Raw genomic sequence first — 15,735 nt, 5'->3', positions numbered from 1 at the left:
GACAAATGCATGGCATTTTCAGAATCCATACAGCCAGAATATCCAAGCAGAGAAAGAGGACATGTTCTGGAAAACCTGGTTGTATGACAGGCATAAAAGAAATCATTTTGCAGTAGTTGGCAGCAATGTACTAGAACCGACTTACAGACAGCGGCAAGGTAAGGTTTGATGCTAACAGCTACGAACAAATGGGAATGACAAAACTCATTAAAGAAAGCATGTTATACTGCAAGAGAGTTTTTTTTCCTAAGGGAAAGAGAGGAACCTAAACATAATTTTGATCCCCTCATTGGGAAGCCTCAACCTTTGGTACAGAGTTAGTTTTACTTACCTAAACATAATCATGTATGCTGGGGTGCCTCCCAAAGCGTAACAAAAGCCGCTGATGACTTGTATTACTGTATAGTAAATAAACCTCATTGAACAATCTTCACTTTTTGGACATTGCCCCAAGGTGGCAGAGTTATTTCCTGTCCATGAACTGCTGGCTTCAAGACAGCTGCAGTTATGGAAGACCTGGAAGACACGAAGCGGATTTGGTAGGGTACTGCTCATGCAATGGGGAATCCTGCCTTTGGACACAGGCAGAGCCTGAAGCCTTCCTAGGCATCCCATTCCTATCTTATTTGCCTTTCTTGAGGCAATGGGCAGCAGCTGCTTCTTTTCTTTCCTACAAACAGTGCTCAGAGTTAGAAGGGATGTTCCGTGCCAGCATGTTTTTGCCGGTGGACCTAGCAACCCTTTTTGGAAGATGCTTGGAGTACCTGCACGACCTCTGAGGCTGGCCTCAGCCTTTGCGGCCCTGGAGGGCAGTTGAAGTGGAAAAGTGAGGCTCAAGGAGCTGTGCCTTTGGCTGCTAGGTGACACCACCTGGTAGTTGATTTGTTTCTGTGAAAAGCACCTGGATCACCGGTCCCTCTCTGCTAATGCTCATCCACCAGAGGTACCTCACAGCTCTAAGCAGCAGCTACCTGTCAAGACACAGCTCATGCAGACCCCTGAGATCAGCAGTGGGTGTACTGATAGCTTAAGAGCAATAGCTTTTAGCCAGGGCTTCAGGGGCTTGAGGATGTGCTGAGGTAAGGGGACCTGTGAGCCACAAACCTTAACCTCTACAGAGACAGACTTATGTGGGAGGCAGTAGTCCCACTGTCACAGATGCTGCTGAGCCCTTCTCCCCTGCCTCCCGCCTTAAGATTTTAAGCAAAGAATGTCTTTTGGAGAAGATGACTGTACACAGCAGAGAGAAACCAGCCACAAATAAAAATCTGTTGGAGAGAAAAACTATAGGAGTGCAAGAGACAGCTCCAGACCATGTATCTTCTGCAGTGATCATCTGGCATCAGAAAACATGGGAATGACACAGTCCAAGGAAGGCTTATATCCATGGACTAGAGCTTCCTCTCTGGGACTCTGTGCATTATCCCCAGCACTCTGTGCTGAGCAGAAATCAGTCAGCCAGAAAAACAAGCGGTATCCTGCCATCCCAGAGTCTCACACTGAGGAACCAAGCTGCCTCCCCTCAAATCATTCTTCATACCTATTCATTAATGGTCAGCGTCAGGGAAGATACTACCCTATCTTAGTGTACTTCAACTGCTGGCTAAAACCTCAGGGCAGCCAAAATGAGGTTTATGAAATGCAAGCCATGGACAAACTTCAGGCAACATGTAACCACTTTGATCTGTTTGTTTTCCCCTCTTGTGTTCAATGTACAAAACATGAAAATCAATATCTACAACAAAGACCTAGGGCTTTTTGCTAATGTGCTGTAACTCAAAGAAATCTCTATGTCTTCTGTGCTGTTTGTAGCCAGAAATCATAAATACTTTACTGACTGGTCCCCAGTAACTTTGGCTTTCCTTAAATGCATTATACTACTAAATCCCTGATGTTACATGGAAAATAAGCCAGTAGAAAACCTCAGAAACTGAAACAGAGTCTTACTGTATTCTTTCCATGTCCCACCGAAGTCGTGCACCCAGCTAGACATGCCGAAACGTATGTGAGTCCGTTGTCTCCACACACAGGATCCCACACATTGGAGGCACATTTGCAGTTAGAGTGGCACTCAGAAAATATGGCATTTTCATGGTACGGAATGGGTTTGCTTGGAAGTTAAATTCAGACAGGTGTAAGAAATTTGTAATTCAGTGCTGAGGTCAGCGTAGTCCCTTCTGTGTGACGGTGTTGCTGTCCTGAAACCCACCTCATATGCCCAGGACATACATTTTCATAGCTGAGTCTCTACAGTATTGATCTGTTTGTTTGAGATTCCATCCTACTTGCACTGATATTAAAGTGATTACTAGATTATAAAGAATTTTAAAACAAATAAAAATGTTGCAACACATTTTAGCTGGCAGGTGTAGAAAGAAAAGAAAAAGAAAAAGCTAAAAGGTTTTGAGAGGTCAGCTAGACTGCCCCCTAACTGAATGTAGAGTTAGCAACAGTTAGAGACAGTCTTATCAAGTACATCTTTAGCTGTTGGTAAAAATGCACCAATGATAGAAACTAGATTTCCTGGTCTCCATAGTAAAAAATACTGGTCTCTTAAAGCCTAGCCTAACTCTTCCTAGAGGATATGGATAATGCAGTATTCCCTTCTGCTTTCAGACATCCTTTGGGTGTTGAGATCTGTAACAAGGAGGGATGTCTTCCCTTGGCTTCGCCTTTCTGGGTTAGTTAAGCTTATGTGCTTGCCATCTCTTTCATCTCAGTGCTTACTAAGCATATTCCCCGTTCCACCATTTGCATTCTTAGTGAAAACATTGCAGAGCATAGGACAAGCAACAATTAGTCCTTAGGTTCCAACAAATACAAACACCCTTGGCATCCTGCCTGTTGAGTTCCACTTTTTCTGCTGTGAACCAGTATGGTTTGATAAATGAACTGCAGTGACAAATTATTGAACGGTGGGTAAGTCTTCAGGGAGATGCAGACAGGTTCATGCTAGCCGTGAGGTACTCTGAGCAGGCTGGACATGAGGCAGTGACAACCTGTATGCTAGTGTGTTGCTGGGCCCCTTGGACAGCCAGATCCTAGCATGCATCCCCTGTACTGGTATCTTCACTCACTCCAAGAAAAAATAACAGCCTGTAACTTTTAAACCCTGGTTTTCTCCTGAGGGGAGAGACCATCAGTAGGCATAAAAGCTTCATTTTGATTTACAGCAGGCTGAGAGTCTAGCATGTTGCAGTCTTTCCATCTCTGTGCAGGATATGCTACCAATGCTCTCTGTTACATATGCTTCACCCTTTTACTGAATACACTTCGCTAGAAAATTGCTTCTGGTGTAGAGATAGCACTGTGTGAAACAGCAATACCACCTCACACAGCCAAACAACCTACGTCGGTAATGATGCAATTTTGCTAATGTATTTCTAATTAATCTTTAACCAGTGTTGTGCTTTGGCAGGCTCACACTCTGCTGACCAACAAAACTATCACGATGACATGTGGTAGTGTTCACTTTCTCTTAAGCATTGCAAAAGCATGTTCCTCATTTAGCCTTGACGTCATCGTACAGTTTTTGAACTATTGCTGCCACGGAGAAAAACATACTCTTCTTCATTTTATACTCACCCTTCATAGGACACTGTAATTCCTGCCACTACATGGTTCTCACAGCCAACAAAAAATTGCAGGAGACTGAAGACGTAGGCCAAAAAAGACATGGTAAATGCAAACTTGGTTGCTCCAATGATGCCCATTTTGTATTTTTTCATTATGAGCCCTCCTAGGAAAATCCCAACACCTACAGGAGGTAAGGATGTCAATCCTGAAAGAGATTATAGACAGGGAATGTTAAAATAAAAGAGTCACAATGGGCTCAAGAGCCAAAGTCTGTCCTCAGGCTGATGTCCCTGGCAGCTTTATGTTCTGTTGTGATGACTCTTAAGTGGCTTTGTGCTCAGCCCGATCCCTGGGTTGCATATACTATTTCTGAAGTGCCTAACCCACAAACCCCACTTCCATTGCAAGGCAGTTGTCAGATGTTGCAGCAACTAAAACTCCCACACCACATTCATTGCATATTTGGGGTGCCCTTGCTATAATATAATATAATATAAAGACTTTATTCTGGTCCCATAGGCACTAAAGCTATAGTTTGAATGCTGCCTTTTTATAGTTCAAGTTCAGGAGAGACTGCCATTTACATCAGCCTGTTCTGCAAGGAGCTCAGTCCCAGAAAGAGCATGCCAGAACTTAGCCCCATGCACTGCTTACAGCATAAGCAGTCATTACATGGTGTAACTCACCTATTAGAAAGTTAGATTTAGATGTAGATTGTCCATACTGCTGTTCCATGTACTTTGGTTTGTAAGTCAAGAAACCAATAAAGCTACTGAACTGTAACAGTGAGCAACACAAAAATGTAAAGTACATTCGATTACTCAATACTTTTTTCAGGGAGGTATAGAAATCTGAAAGAAAGGGATATATGAGTTGGCTTTGAAAGATGCATGGCATAACTACTGGTAAGCAATCAACAAAACTTAGGGCAAAATCCTTCTCTCAGCTGTCCAAGTGGAAGTCATACTGATCTTCATTTGCATGCGAGTATCTGAAAGCAAAATAAGGTTCTTGAAAAACACCAGAGGTTGAGATACAGGAAGAGAATCCTAAAAGACAGAAGTATGGGTTAGGGCCTGGGTGCTCTAGTGAGATCTGCACATGAAGACTAAAAGGGCTCCACACAGCAAAAACTTCTTTCAGCTTAACATGAATATTATCACAGGTTCAAGGCTAAGTGAGAGCTGCCTTTGTGGAGATGCCCAACGTCTTCCCCTGGGATCTGAACAGAGACAGGAGAATTTGACTAATGATGCAAAGCCATCTCTTCCCACCACCTTTCCACCCCTTTCTTAGCCTAAGTACTGCACAACCAGAGCTGATATTCAAGCCTGGTGTATTTACCTCAGGCAGCAATGTGCTTCAGAGTGTCTGTGAGCTGTATAATGATCAGATGAATAATTTGGCTTTCCATATCACAAAAGGAGCCTTCTAATATTTTCTTTAGGTCCTGATACAGAAACAACTTTTCCACTGTTCAAATTTCTTGTAGCACAAAATTTTAGAGGTAGGTGCCACTCAGGCGATCATTGCAGGTGATGCATGCAGAACCTCACAATCTTGAACAAGCTCTTTGACTTCTAATAATCTTTAGCAGACCCCTCCTTTCCTGGGGATAGCTAACTGGTTTAGACTGAAGCGCAGGGGTGGCAAAATATTTTGCAGAACTGTTACATTCCCACTGTACATTGTGCCTATTGCTTTTCACATTTATACAACATGCAAAACACTTGCCTTTCAGTACTACTGACCACTTCCTTGGCTTAGGTTTTGCAGGAGTAAGTTTCTTCCTTGTGGCACCCATGTTTTCCAAGAGACCATGAGAAGATTTGTCATTATTGGCTTCCTCCAGCTTTTTCAGACTCTTTGGTAGGAAGCAAAATGGAATAGCAGCTAGGAAACTGGTTACTCCACCTATTAAAAAACCAAGCCACCACGCACCCACCCAGCGGGAATCCTGCGGGGTGATAGTGATGCTTCCTAGAATTGAGGGAAACAGATACAAGTTACCTAAATGAAGAAGTTGAACCTTCCCACCCTTTATCTGCTAAAATAGCTACATTTTACAACATCCGACTTTCAGTGGCAATGATAATCATCTAATGAGAGACTGTTCATGCAATGAAGGCATCAGGAATCATACCCTGAATGGTGTTATGTTTCATCTGCCTTTCTACATCTTATGCTGACTGCCGTCTTGTGGCATATATGGCAACACAGAGGTCCTTACCCAACACATAAGAAACCAAATGGGTGGCAGACAGGCCCCAAGCATGGAGTCCTTTTAGGGCTGATGATACATTTCTACTGAGACCATCCTCTGCTAACCTGAATTGTATAGGTTGCTATTAAGCATATAGGCATTCTCTGTGGCATCGGTGAGATTAGCCACAACTTTAAACTTTGTATTGCAAGGAAGATAAGAGTCGTTGGTTATGTTTTTATGATTGTTACATGCAGGCATGTTTGGTGGTGGACCAACACTACAAGACTTTTCACTGCGTGACCCGAATTGGCTCACTGTCTTTATGCTCAAGTAAAATCAAACATTAGCTTAACAAAGGGCAAACACAAAATAGTTCATCTATCTAACTACAGGATCCTGAAGATCTGAAAACTTCTCTGTCCTGCTAGTAAAACAGGGTCATCCACTGCTGCTGCTACAGTGGGTCTTTTCCTGAGCAAGACATCACCAGCCCAACTGCCTGACTCCCCATCAGGCTGGTCCAGCGGTGGGGAGGTGGGCTGGCCAGGAAACACCACCTCAGAGATGGCTCCTGCCTCTTCCACTGAAGGGGAACAGGATGAAGGACCACGGCCACCACTGATGGGGATTGCTTTGCCCTCCCTGGCATTTTGCAGATGTGAATACATACATGTGTTTTCTTTTCATCTGAATAAACAAGGCCTGGAAAAAAGTGTATAATGTACTGCAAACATTACATGAATTGTAAATAATGTAAAATTCTCAGTTGAAAGGGCGTGTAATCCACCAAAACTGTAAAATGGCTATGCTAGAAGAATCCTTTCACTAAGATCCCAGTTTAGTAAAACGTCTTGGGTCTGTGAGAGTTCTTAGAACTAACTTTTAAAGTTAAACATGTATTTTAATAATTTAATCTTAAAACACAGTTCTAAAATATGTTCCCTGTCCAATTCTGCCTTTACCCTAAAATCTTCCAGTAATTTAATTAAATTGTAAAAAAGTATAATATAAAATTAATAAAATCAATATAAATTAAATATAAATTATATTAATATAATTAATATCATAAAAACTTATGCAACTGCGTAGAGGAACCTGTTATGAACAAGTGTTAGCTTGCTTTAATTTTTCTTCTGTTTTGCTTACCTAAATCCACAAATCCAATATCCACGTACAGTTTTGCACATAAAGATCCCAACAGGAAACCAAACATTGGGCCCAACATGGCTATTGTGTGCAAACATGCTGAAAATATAATGAAGCAGATACTAGTACATTTTAATGGCTGAACATTTTCTTCTGCAGAGGATCATTCACCTCATACTACAAATCTCTCAGTTTACTTCATGTTGAGATTACCTACATACACAGGAACATCCTCTTCTTTAGCAAAATCATCAAGATAAGAAATGCCCAATGGTGCTATTGGTGTCTCACCAATTCCACGTAACATGTTTCCCAGGAAGATATATATCCACATATATGATGATGGTTCCTTCTCACAGCCTACAGGTGAGAGTTTACATCTTTGTAATAGAATAGTTGAATGGGAAACAGTGCAAATCACAGGGAATTCAGCACATAAAACGGTTATAGTTTCGTATTTAAGGCATTAACAGCATTTTCCTTACATTAATGAAAGGCCATCAACCTCATTATACCTTATAATAATCTTTTAATAACACTTTCCTCCACCTCCACTGTGTTTGGTTTCTAAAATACAGGTATCAGCCATCAGAAAAAAAGCTCATGTAAATAAAAAGGCAGATTGATATTGTCATAAATATATTACCTGGCATGTAACATATATCTTTAACATGAGAATTTTGAGGTGTTTTCTGGGGCACAGCTTGCTTCTTTCTCTACCTATGTCCCATGCAAAGCAACATGTAAAACTGTTGTATTCCATATTGTAAGATAGATCATAGAAAACTCCATTTACTTCCAGTTAACTCTATGCACTTTCATGTCCTGTATGCTATCTCTTCCACCTCCCCAGCGCCACGTCCTGGGCAACTGAATCCCTTCAAACACCATCTCAGCATCCCCTTCAGTGTTAGGGCGATCGTATTGTAATTTGGAAGTATGAACATAGGAAACTGGGGATCTGGATCCTTATAATTTGTGTTTGCTGGATGTTTCTTCCGCAAATGAGATACACAAAGTGCATTTAAGTGTTGGTAATGTTCCCAGACAGGTAGAGACTGAAGTTGGAAATCTAACTGAGCAACTTGCATGGGCCAATGATTTACTGTACTTGCAACCAAGGATAAAACTGGCTCCTGTATTTGTACTTAGAATTACAGTTCCTTACCTGATTGGGAGACTTCCAACAAGGTGTTGTTCACACCTTGATGTAGGGAACAGGGATTTATGCTTGATGTTAAGTTGGCTGAAGGAGCTGTATGTGATGCTGTCTCATACTTATAACTGAAAACACACAATAGTAGGTTTAGAAGCAGTGTGCACTAGGGAAATACGAGAGTAGTAGGGCAGGAACCACTTGACTGCTGTTTCTCTAAACAGAAAAGTATCTTTGTTTAAATATCAATACAAAGTGATACTGAAGGAGCAAAAAAGATTATTTAAGCACATTTGGAAAACCAAAACACTAAAATGAAGAACAAATAAAAGTTGGAATCATCTGTCTAGAAGACATAACATTTTAAGCTGGAAAATTCAAAAGGGCTTTTGAAAGTAACTTGAATAGGATTGAACTTTTCGTGTCAAAATCTGGGGTTGGGTCAGATCCAAGCGAGCTCCCTATGCTGACCCCACGGTCAAGGAGATAAAGAAGAATCTCTTGAGCGTGAGTGGAAGTCCCCTTTATGTATTTTGGGGTGGTGGGGGAGTAGAGGAGTGAGGAGAAGCCATCCTCAGGTGGTACCTGTTTGCCTGCTAATTGGCATTGGCTTTAGAAAGAGCTGTTGTATAGTAGCGGGTGGATAAAGTTAGTGGCTAAAAGACACTCTTTAGCTGTATTTGCAGGGAGCTGGGCAATGCTGCAGGGAGGCAGCTGAGCAGCTCAGGTGCTGGTAGCTCTTCAGATGCTTTAGCATGATCCTTTTCCCAGATACGAGCCCTGCTGAGGTGCAAAGTACAATTAGCTTAAGCAGAACAACACGCTAAAGCACACATTCTGCTTCTAGGAACTGGGCTGGCTCTGTTAGACCAACCAGGCTTATGTTTCAGGTTGAAACAAAGAGCATTTATCAGGAGATACAGTGCAGAACAATTTGCTCATAAAAATTCAGGCCCAGGTTCATGAGAAACTATGAGTTTCCCAATGTAGGTGAGCAAGATACATAGTTTGGCCCAAGGAGTGGAAAATAAAAGTCTGATGCTAGTACAAGATCCATTATCATGATAAAAAGCATTCCTCAGTTTTCTTTTTACAGTTGTATACCTAAAATTACTCTAATACATTTAAGAGAGCAACAGAAATATGTCTTACTCTATATGCTATCACTGTATCAAAGCTATGGCTAGAAACATTATTGCGTATAAGCAACATGCGGTAATTCTTTGAGCCTGGAGAAGATGAATAAAAATTAGCTTAACCAGCCACAGAAAATCAGTTTAACCAGCCATGTGCCTTTGGACCAGGAAAAAACCCTGGGGTCAGTTCTACCAGCACTGATCCATCTGCAGGCTCTGCGTGAAGCTGAGAGGCTGCTTTGTGTGAGGAGCAGCTGTTGGCCACAGGAGAGCAAAATGCATCATCTTACACAACAAGGCTCTGGTTTCTTCTTTCAAGGAGCAAGATTTCTTCTAATGAGGATCTTTGTGGGTTGGTTTCTTCACAGAGTAAGCTCTGAATCCCTGATTTTACATGAGAGTTACCTGTTACTATAAAGTCAGTCAGGTAGAGATGTCCCTCAATATGAAGTTACCCGCTCAGAGCTTTGAGATCCTGTTCAAAACAGTACAAACTTATTCTGGAAATCACATAGGTGAATTCTACATTCCTCATAATTTTATTCTGGTTCATAATGGTTTGGCTTTCCTGCCTATATGATCCAGACATCTCTATTAGCAACCAATGATGCCACATTCTTAGGTTAACACTGATTTTCCCAATAAGGTGTTACAGTTTGCCATTCAGGAATAGTAAATAATTCATTAAAGCAATAGCACCTGCATAGTAGCATGGATGAAGATTTTCAAAGAACAATATGTTTTGTTTGAAAATTGAATTTTCATAAGATTTTCATAGATAAGTGTTTCCTCCTGAAAAAATAAATTCTAATGATTTTGTAAAATCATTTCCTCCCTTGCCTCTTTTCCGAACAAGTCTGACTGAAAACTAAAGCATTGTGATTTTCCTATTTTTTGGGGAAGTTGAAATTTTACTTCAGAGGAGCCATAGTTTTCCAACCAGATCTAATGAACAGTGATGTCTGTGTCAAGCATGATTCAAGTTTCATTCAAAAACCAGAAAGCAGTATCCAATTCCAATGTTAGGTTACCCAAATTAATCTTGATTAGTACTTACTATCCCATGAAGAAATGAGGCATTGCTGTTAAAAGACTTCCCAAAGCCATAGTAAAGCATCCAATAGCTATTACTTTGGGCCTATGAAGTTTAGCTCCAAAGTAGCTTACAAATGCAATCACCAGTAAGTTTCCTGGAAGGTAATGAATGAAAATTAGTGCCCAGTGCTGTGCCTTGTATTTCTCGGAACAGTTTTCTGCATGTTATGGAATATCAATTACCCATCTCAAAGCTCCCGTCGATGAAACCAACAGTAGATGACGTCAGGTCAAACCTTCGTTCGATCTGAGTGATGGAACTTTTCATAATCGTGCCAGACAAAGTTTTACTCAAGTAGCTGAATGATAAAGCAGCAAGAAATGCCTGAGGAAAGATTAAGACAGAAAATGGGAGGTAGAGGCAGGGAAACTTGTCACAGAGGGATCAAATATGTTTAAAACTGTGTGGAGCAATCAATCAGCATCACGGTATAGGTTTGTTACTCAAATTGCAGTGACAACATTGTGTGTGAATTTTCATGTACCCTAATGCTGTGGAGCGCCAGGGTGGTCTCTCAGCGATGTCTGCTCCTGCTCTGCTTTTCCCTGCTGGAGAGGGCTGGTGCTAGGTGCTGCGCTGAGAGCAGCTGCTTGCTTTAGGGCTCAGGTTTGCAATAGTTGTCTTAATGAGCAGAAAGCCTGATCTTCCCTGCATTGCTGGCCAGAGGTGTTCCAAAGCAGAAATCCTATGGACTGTGGAACTTAAATTTGGCAAACAACTCACTGGGGACTACTTGCCTTACCTATATCCTGACATTAAATTTATCAAAAAGCTGAGGCCCTGTGTTGGGCAGCAAAAATGGTGGGATTTCTAGATGTTGCAGAAATGTAAAGTTTGCCAGGGGTAAAATACCTAATCAAGATAGATGTACTGATACTAGTCCAACCTAAAATTAATCTTGGCCCCAATTAACTTCTGCTTGGGTCACATGTCGCTTATTTTAGGCCAGTTCATAACTGGTTCTAACTCAAATATATAGATAGCTATGGCATCAAAACAAAGGCTCTATGCAAGTTTTTATGGTGTCCCAGTATGTGGAAGGTGGTACAGACTGGTTGAGTTCATCTCTGTCTCAGATGATATATTTTGAAACGTGTGGATCATGGCTATGTCGCCTGTATACCATACACCTCATAAGGGAAAGCTTAATATTCTTTATAATATTATAGTTGCTTCCATCAACACACATTGTGGCTTTTGCAAATAAAGATGTATTTCATAAAAAGTTAAACTAAGTTTGTTTAAATATTATCCAACTATTTCAACATAGTCTAAAAAACAAATAGACTTATTGCTCACTAGGTAAAAGTTCCGATACAACACAACATTGGGTAAGTAAACAAAAGTAAATATAGATTTAGACTTTGCAATACTATCTACTGTAAGGAATGAAGCCAATCCTGCAAATAAAAGCTTGAAAATAGGTATATTTATTCTCTTTTTGTCTAAGAACATAGAGAAAAATCTCACAAGTGTGGGCTTTGTCCTGACATGGTTTGTATTTCCTGATCTCAATTGTCAAAGAGTCTGTGAGAACCACCTTTCTTGTGTTATGCCAACAGTGCTTTCAGGGGTTTTGGCTGAAATCACAAACCGCTGATAATCATGAAAACACAAACAAAAATGACTTGGGTATTTTGGGTTTGAAAATGCAATCCCCAGGTAAACCACAAGACGTTTAACAGGAAGGTGAGGAAGAATAACAGTTTGTCTTTTATTACCTCCAAGGTATTGTGTCTATTAAACTCTAATTGCCATAAAGTTAAACATAGATCCACAGTCGTGCAGCATTGCTTGCATACATGATGGCGAAGTTAGTCCTGCGAGTCTCCCAGAGAGATCAGATTCTATTTTTGCAGGTGTATATGGGTGGCAAATGTGAGTCATATAAAATAAAAAAATAGAACAAACTTTGCCTGATACTTGAGCCAAACTATTTTGGATGTTTAAGAAGCTTGCAATTGCCTATTTTTTTCCATTAATCTTTCATTTTACAGACCTTTTAATAGAAAGAAATGTGTCCCTGATCGTAACTCCATTAGGCCTACGGAATTTAACCCGAGATGAAGCTGGCTGAAGAAGTAGTCAAAACATAAACCCGAACACATCACTGGCAAAAGAAATCTTGCCCTTGTAGTATTTGCAGCTCAGCCAGAAGCAATAAACACCAAGGCTTTAACACAAAAGCAAAATTCTCATTAGTTTACTTGCTTTGTTCCGTCAATTCTTCTTGTGCATTCCTGAAAGCTTGGATGCTTGTGGGAATCAGTGGACTGTTTGACATACAACCCTGGATTAGATAAAAGTCCTGGAATACAATTTACCTCACCTTATATCGGCCCTACGAGAATGGGTGGTGATAGCAACCTGCAGACAACAGTGTATCATAGCCGTCTATTTTAGGATGCTTCAAGTCTTCCACTGGAGGTTGCTACCTCTCTCCAATGACCAAAAAGGGGATCTACCTATGAGTAACTTGAGAGGAAATATGGTGAATCAGGATTTTTTTATTTTCTTTAGGACAAAGACAGGATCCAACCCTTCCTTGTACCTCCAGTGTGTATCCAGTTCCAGAAAAGGTAGAGGGTACAGGAATGAAGTAATCTGTCATGTCCTATCTTGAACAACATTTCTTAACATATGACAACAGTAATTTGTGGTGATATTGATAAGGCACCAAACCTTCAAGCCTGTGCAACAGGAAGTCTTCTTTTTGACCGGTAGATTTTTGTTTGCTTCATCATCCAAAAGCTGGGCAGGTTCTGCTTCCTGATTTGAGTCATCGACATTGCTGGATTCGGTTTCCACTGTCATGGTTGACTTCTTTACTGAGTGATCTGAACCCAAGAGAAAACAATAATAAATACAAAAGCAAATATGCCAAAATAGAGTTGCTTAAGGACCTTTCTGATGAAACAGAAGTTAACAGGAAAATGCTGAGACGTTGAAACTGAATCTTTTCATTGGAAAGGATTTGGCTCAATGACTTGGGTGTTTCAAAGTGTATATTTGTTTAAATTTTAAGTATTTTGTTTCCCCTCTTTCTTTTCAAGGGAAATGGTCTTCAGCCTCTCCACTGCTCCCTACTCCCCTCCCCCCCCTTTTTCAGTCTAGAATGACTTTTAATGCTAAAAAGACAATTTCCACAAAACAGTAAGAGACAAAGTCTCTGTCCAGAAATAAACTACCAGGGTCAACAAAGCATCAGTGCTGAAGCACATGGAGCCCTAGTGAAGCTCTGAATTTGAGGCCACATGGCTTAGGACCCAGTCGTCCTTTTAGTAAGAAAGATCTCTGTAGTAACACTGTGCCATCCTACTTCTTCACCCTGGCCTGTTGGAAACAATTGTTAATGACAAAATAATTTATTATTTTAGCTACCTGACCTTCTATAAGGAGATTATATGTTTTTTCTTCTTGCAATAGTATACAGGGCATCCTAATCTGCTCCTGTTTGCAGAGTGCTGTCTATATCCCCTGATGCATGAAATCATCTGCAACTCAGCAGTTCAGCAGCACTGCTCCCGTTCCCCTGGGAAAAGAACACCCTGTAGCCACAGAGGACAAATCTTACCCCTTCTTTAGTATAACATATTTTTTCATTGTCAAAAGACTTGTTTCATAATTAAGTTGCATTTGGCTTTGTTGCAATGAATAGTACAATACTTCACATCTTTTCTCAGTTTTTTCAAACACTATTTCTGAGAGATAAGTAAGCAATTAAAAAGAATACTTCAGTGAAAAGCTGTAAGGGAAGCCTATGTATCTATTTGCAAAGTTTATTTAAAGAATGAAAACACTTGCCCGTTTGTGCAACTCCAACTACAAACAGAACAGATTTCTGAAGGAAGATCCAGATGCCACTGCAGAGCCCCTCGGAAAAAAATGGGTCACTTGAAACAAACTCTCTTCAGATCTGCAGATCTTGACACACAGGGGAGATAGATAGAAGTATTGAAACTAATGACCTCAAGTCAGAACTCAGAAATCATAGCTCACAGGAACTGATTTATTTCACCTTTCACAGCAGTCTCCTCATTTGAGAAAAAGGTGAAAGGGGGGTGGTGGTGGTGGTGGGGGAATCATACAAAGAGGGCTTTTCCATGCTTGACTGGATCTGAAAAAAGTTGGATGAACTTTTCCAGTGCTGGAAAAAGTCCATCTGCAATTGCAAATTGCTCTGCTACAGACCATATAGCAGAGTAACATTTGTCAGAGCGTTTAAAGGGTAGGCATTGCTCTAATGCATGTTGGTGAAGAACATTTTTCTTCACTCAGATGGAAGAGGGTTAATACCTAAGAATGTTTAAGACAAATACACAAACAGATTTAAACAATTTAGGAGTTTCTTGGGCTTAATTTCATGAGCATGTCCTTAGGTACTACTGCTGGCATGAATAATTCCTTTTGTTTCCCACTGCTCGTACCTGCTTCACACACTCTTCACTTATGTGAATACCACTGCTTCTGTGCCTGTGCTGTAAGTCTGGGTCAGAACACATATCCGGATGAAAAATAGCTTTTTCTTCCCCTTGGCTCCTCAGACAGACAGGAACAAGAAGTAGAGGAAAGAATTTCCTCAGGTCTGCACAACTACCAACCAAAATGCTTATGAAATGAGATTCTTGGTGCTCAGGAAAAGTTAGTACACAAATACTTTTGAGCATTTGGTCCTCTGAAATTTACCTCTTCCCATGTAATCTGAAGATATTAGTTTCTCCCTGCTATTATGATACATTAAAGACTACAATAAGATGCTGAGGTAGCATGTCATTGCAGTTCACAGGACTAAAGAATTGGCTGTTTTAGAAGGTACAACATGACTTAGAGTCTGAATATAAGGAGAGAAGGAATGAAGGCAGAGAAACATGAAGATAGAAAGAAGACACAAAGTAGAGAAAAGAGAAAGGCAGTTAGGTATCCATACATGTAACTGAAGAAGTTTCGATATTAGCAGGCTATCCCAGTAAATGTTTCAGAGAAAGACTGTGAAGGCACAAGAAGGGAGGACAGTCAGATTGAACGTGTGAGCAGTAAGTATCAAAGAGGAGATTAGGCAGTGAGAAAGGCATCCAGAGGCAGAGGTTAGGGTACCAGGCAAGATAAAGGATAAAAGAAGAGAAGAAAAAGAAAGTAAAATTCATCTTTGGCGGGGGTGGGGGGGCAAAAATCTGTTTGATGCACACAGAAAAGTGTGAAGGCAGCTAGAAAGTGGTAGTTGGCTCAACACTGTCAGTACTGAGCTCCTCCTGTGATCCAGGGGAAGGACTCCCAGGCAAGAACAGGGATGACCAGGTCCTGTCAGTGGTGAATGACACACCTTACCATTGCTTTGCAAAGGTGCTACTGAAGATGGTGGTACTTTTTCTGGGGAAGAGTGGGTTGGGGGAAAGAAGCGAAAAGATGATGCAACCTGTGC

The 15,735-nt window shown here is 40.8% G+C and overlaps 1 protein-coding gene across 6 annotated transcripts in view; it reads right to left on the bottom strand.

The window, feature by feature from the left end:
* LOC115352729 (solute carrier organic anion transporter family member 1C1-like) overlaps positions 1-15,735 on the bottom strand; it is a 59,444-nt gene that overhangs the window by 5,134 nt on the left and 38,575 nt on the right. For 3 of the 6 annotated variants that reach the window (XM_030041336.2, XM_041129460.1, XM_030041335.2), the window contains exons 2-12: positions 12,999-13,153; positions 10,499-10,640; positions 10,278-10,410; positions 8,097-8,212; positions 7,142-7,288; positions 6,929-7,027; positions 5,311-5,556; positions 4,263-4,427; positions 3,586-3,781; positions 1,948-2,110; positions 332-516 (exon numbers count right to left, since the gene is read on the bottom strand). In XM_030041336.2, the coding sequence (XP_029897196.1) occupies positions 332-516; positions 1,948-2,110; positions 3,586-3,781; positions 4,263-4,427; positions 5,311-5,556; positions 6,929-7,027; positions 7,142-7,288; positions 8,097-8,212; positions 10,278-10,410; positions 10,499-10,640; positions 12,999-13,130 (1,724 nt within the window). In that variant the 5' untranslated portion in view covers positions 13,131-13,153. Of the gene's footprint in view, positions 1-331; positions 517-1,947; positions 2,111-3,585; positions 3,782-4,262; positions 4,428-5,310; positions 5,557-6,928; positions 7,028-7,141; positions 7,289-8,096; positions 8,213-10,277; positions 10,411-10,497; positions 10,641-12,998; positions 13,154-14,120; positions 14,241-15,735 lie in introns of those variants that run through there. The other 3 variants (XM_030041339.2, XM_030041340.2, XM_030041337.2) reach the window with 2 other exon arrangements.

Source organism: Aquila chrysaetos, chromosome 17 (genome assembly GCF_900496995.4).
Source record: "Aquila chrysaetos chrysaetos chromosome 17, bAquChr1.4, whole genome shotgun sequence".
In the NCBI taxonomy this organism is placed as follows: domain Eukaryota; kingdom Metazoa; phylum Chordata; class Aves; order Accipitriformes; family Accipitridae; genus Aquila; species Aquila chrysaetos.
This window is presented reverse-complemented; position numbering and strand designations above follow the sequence as displayed.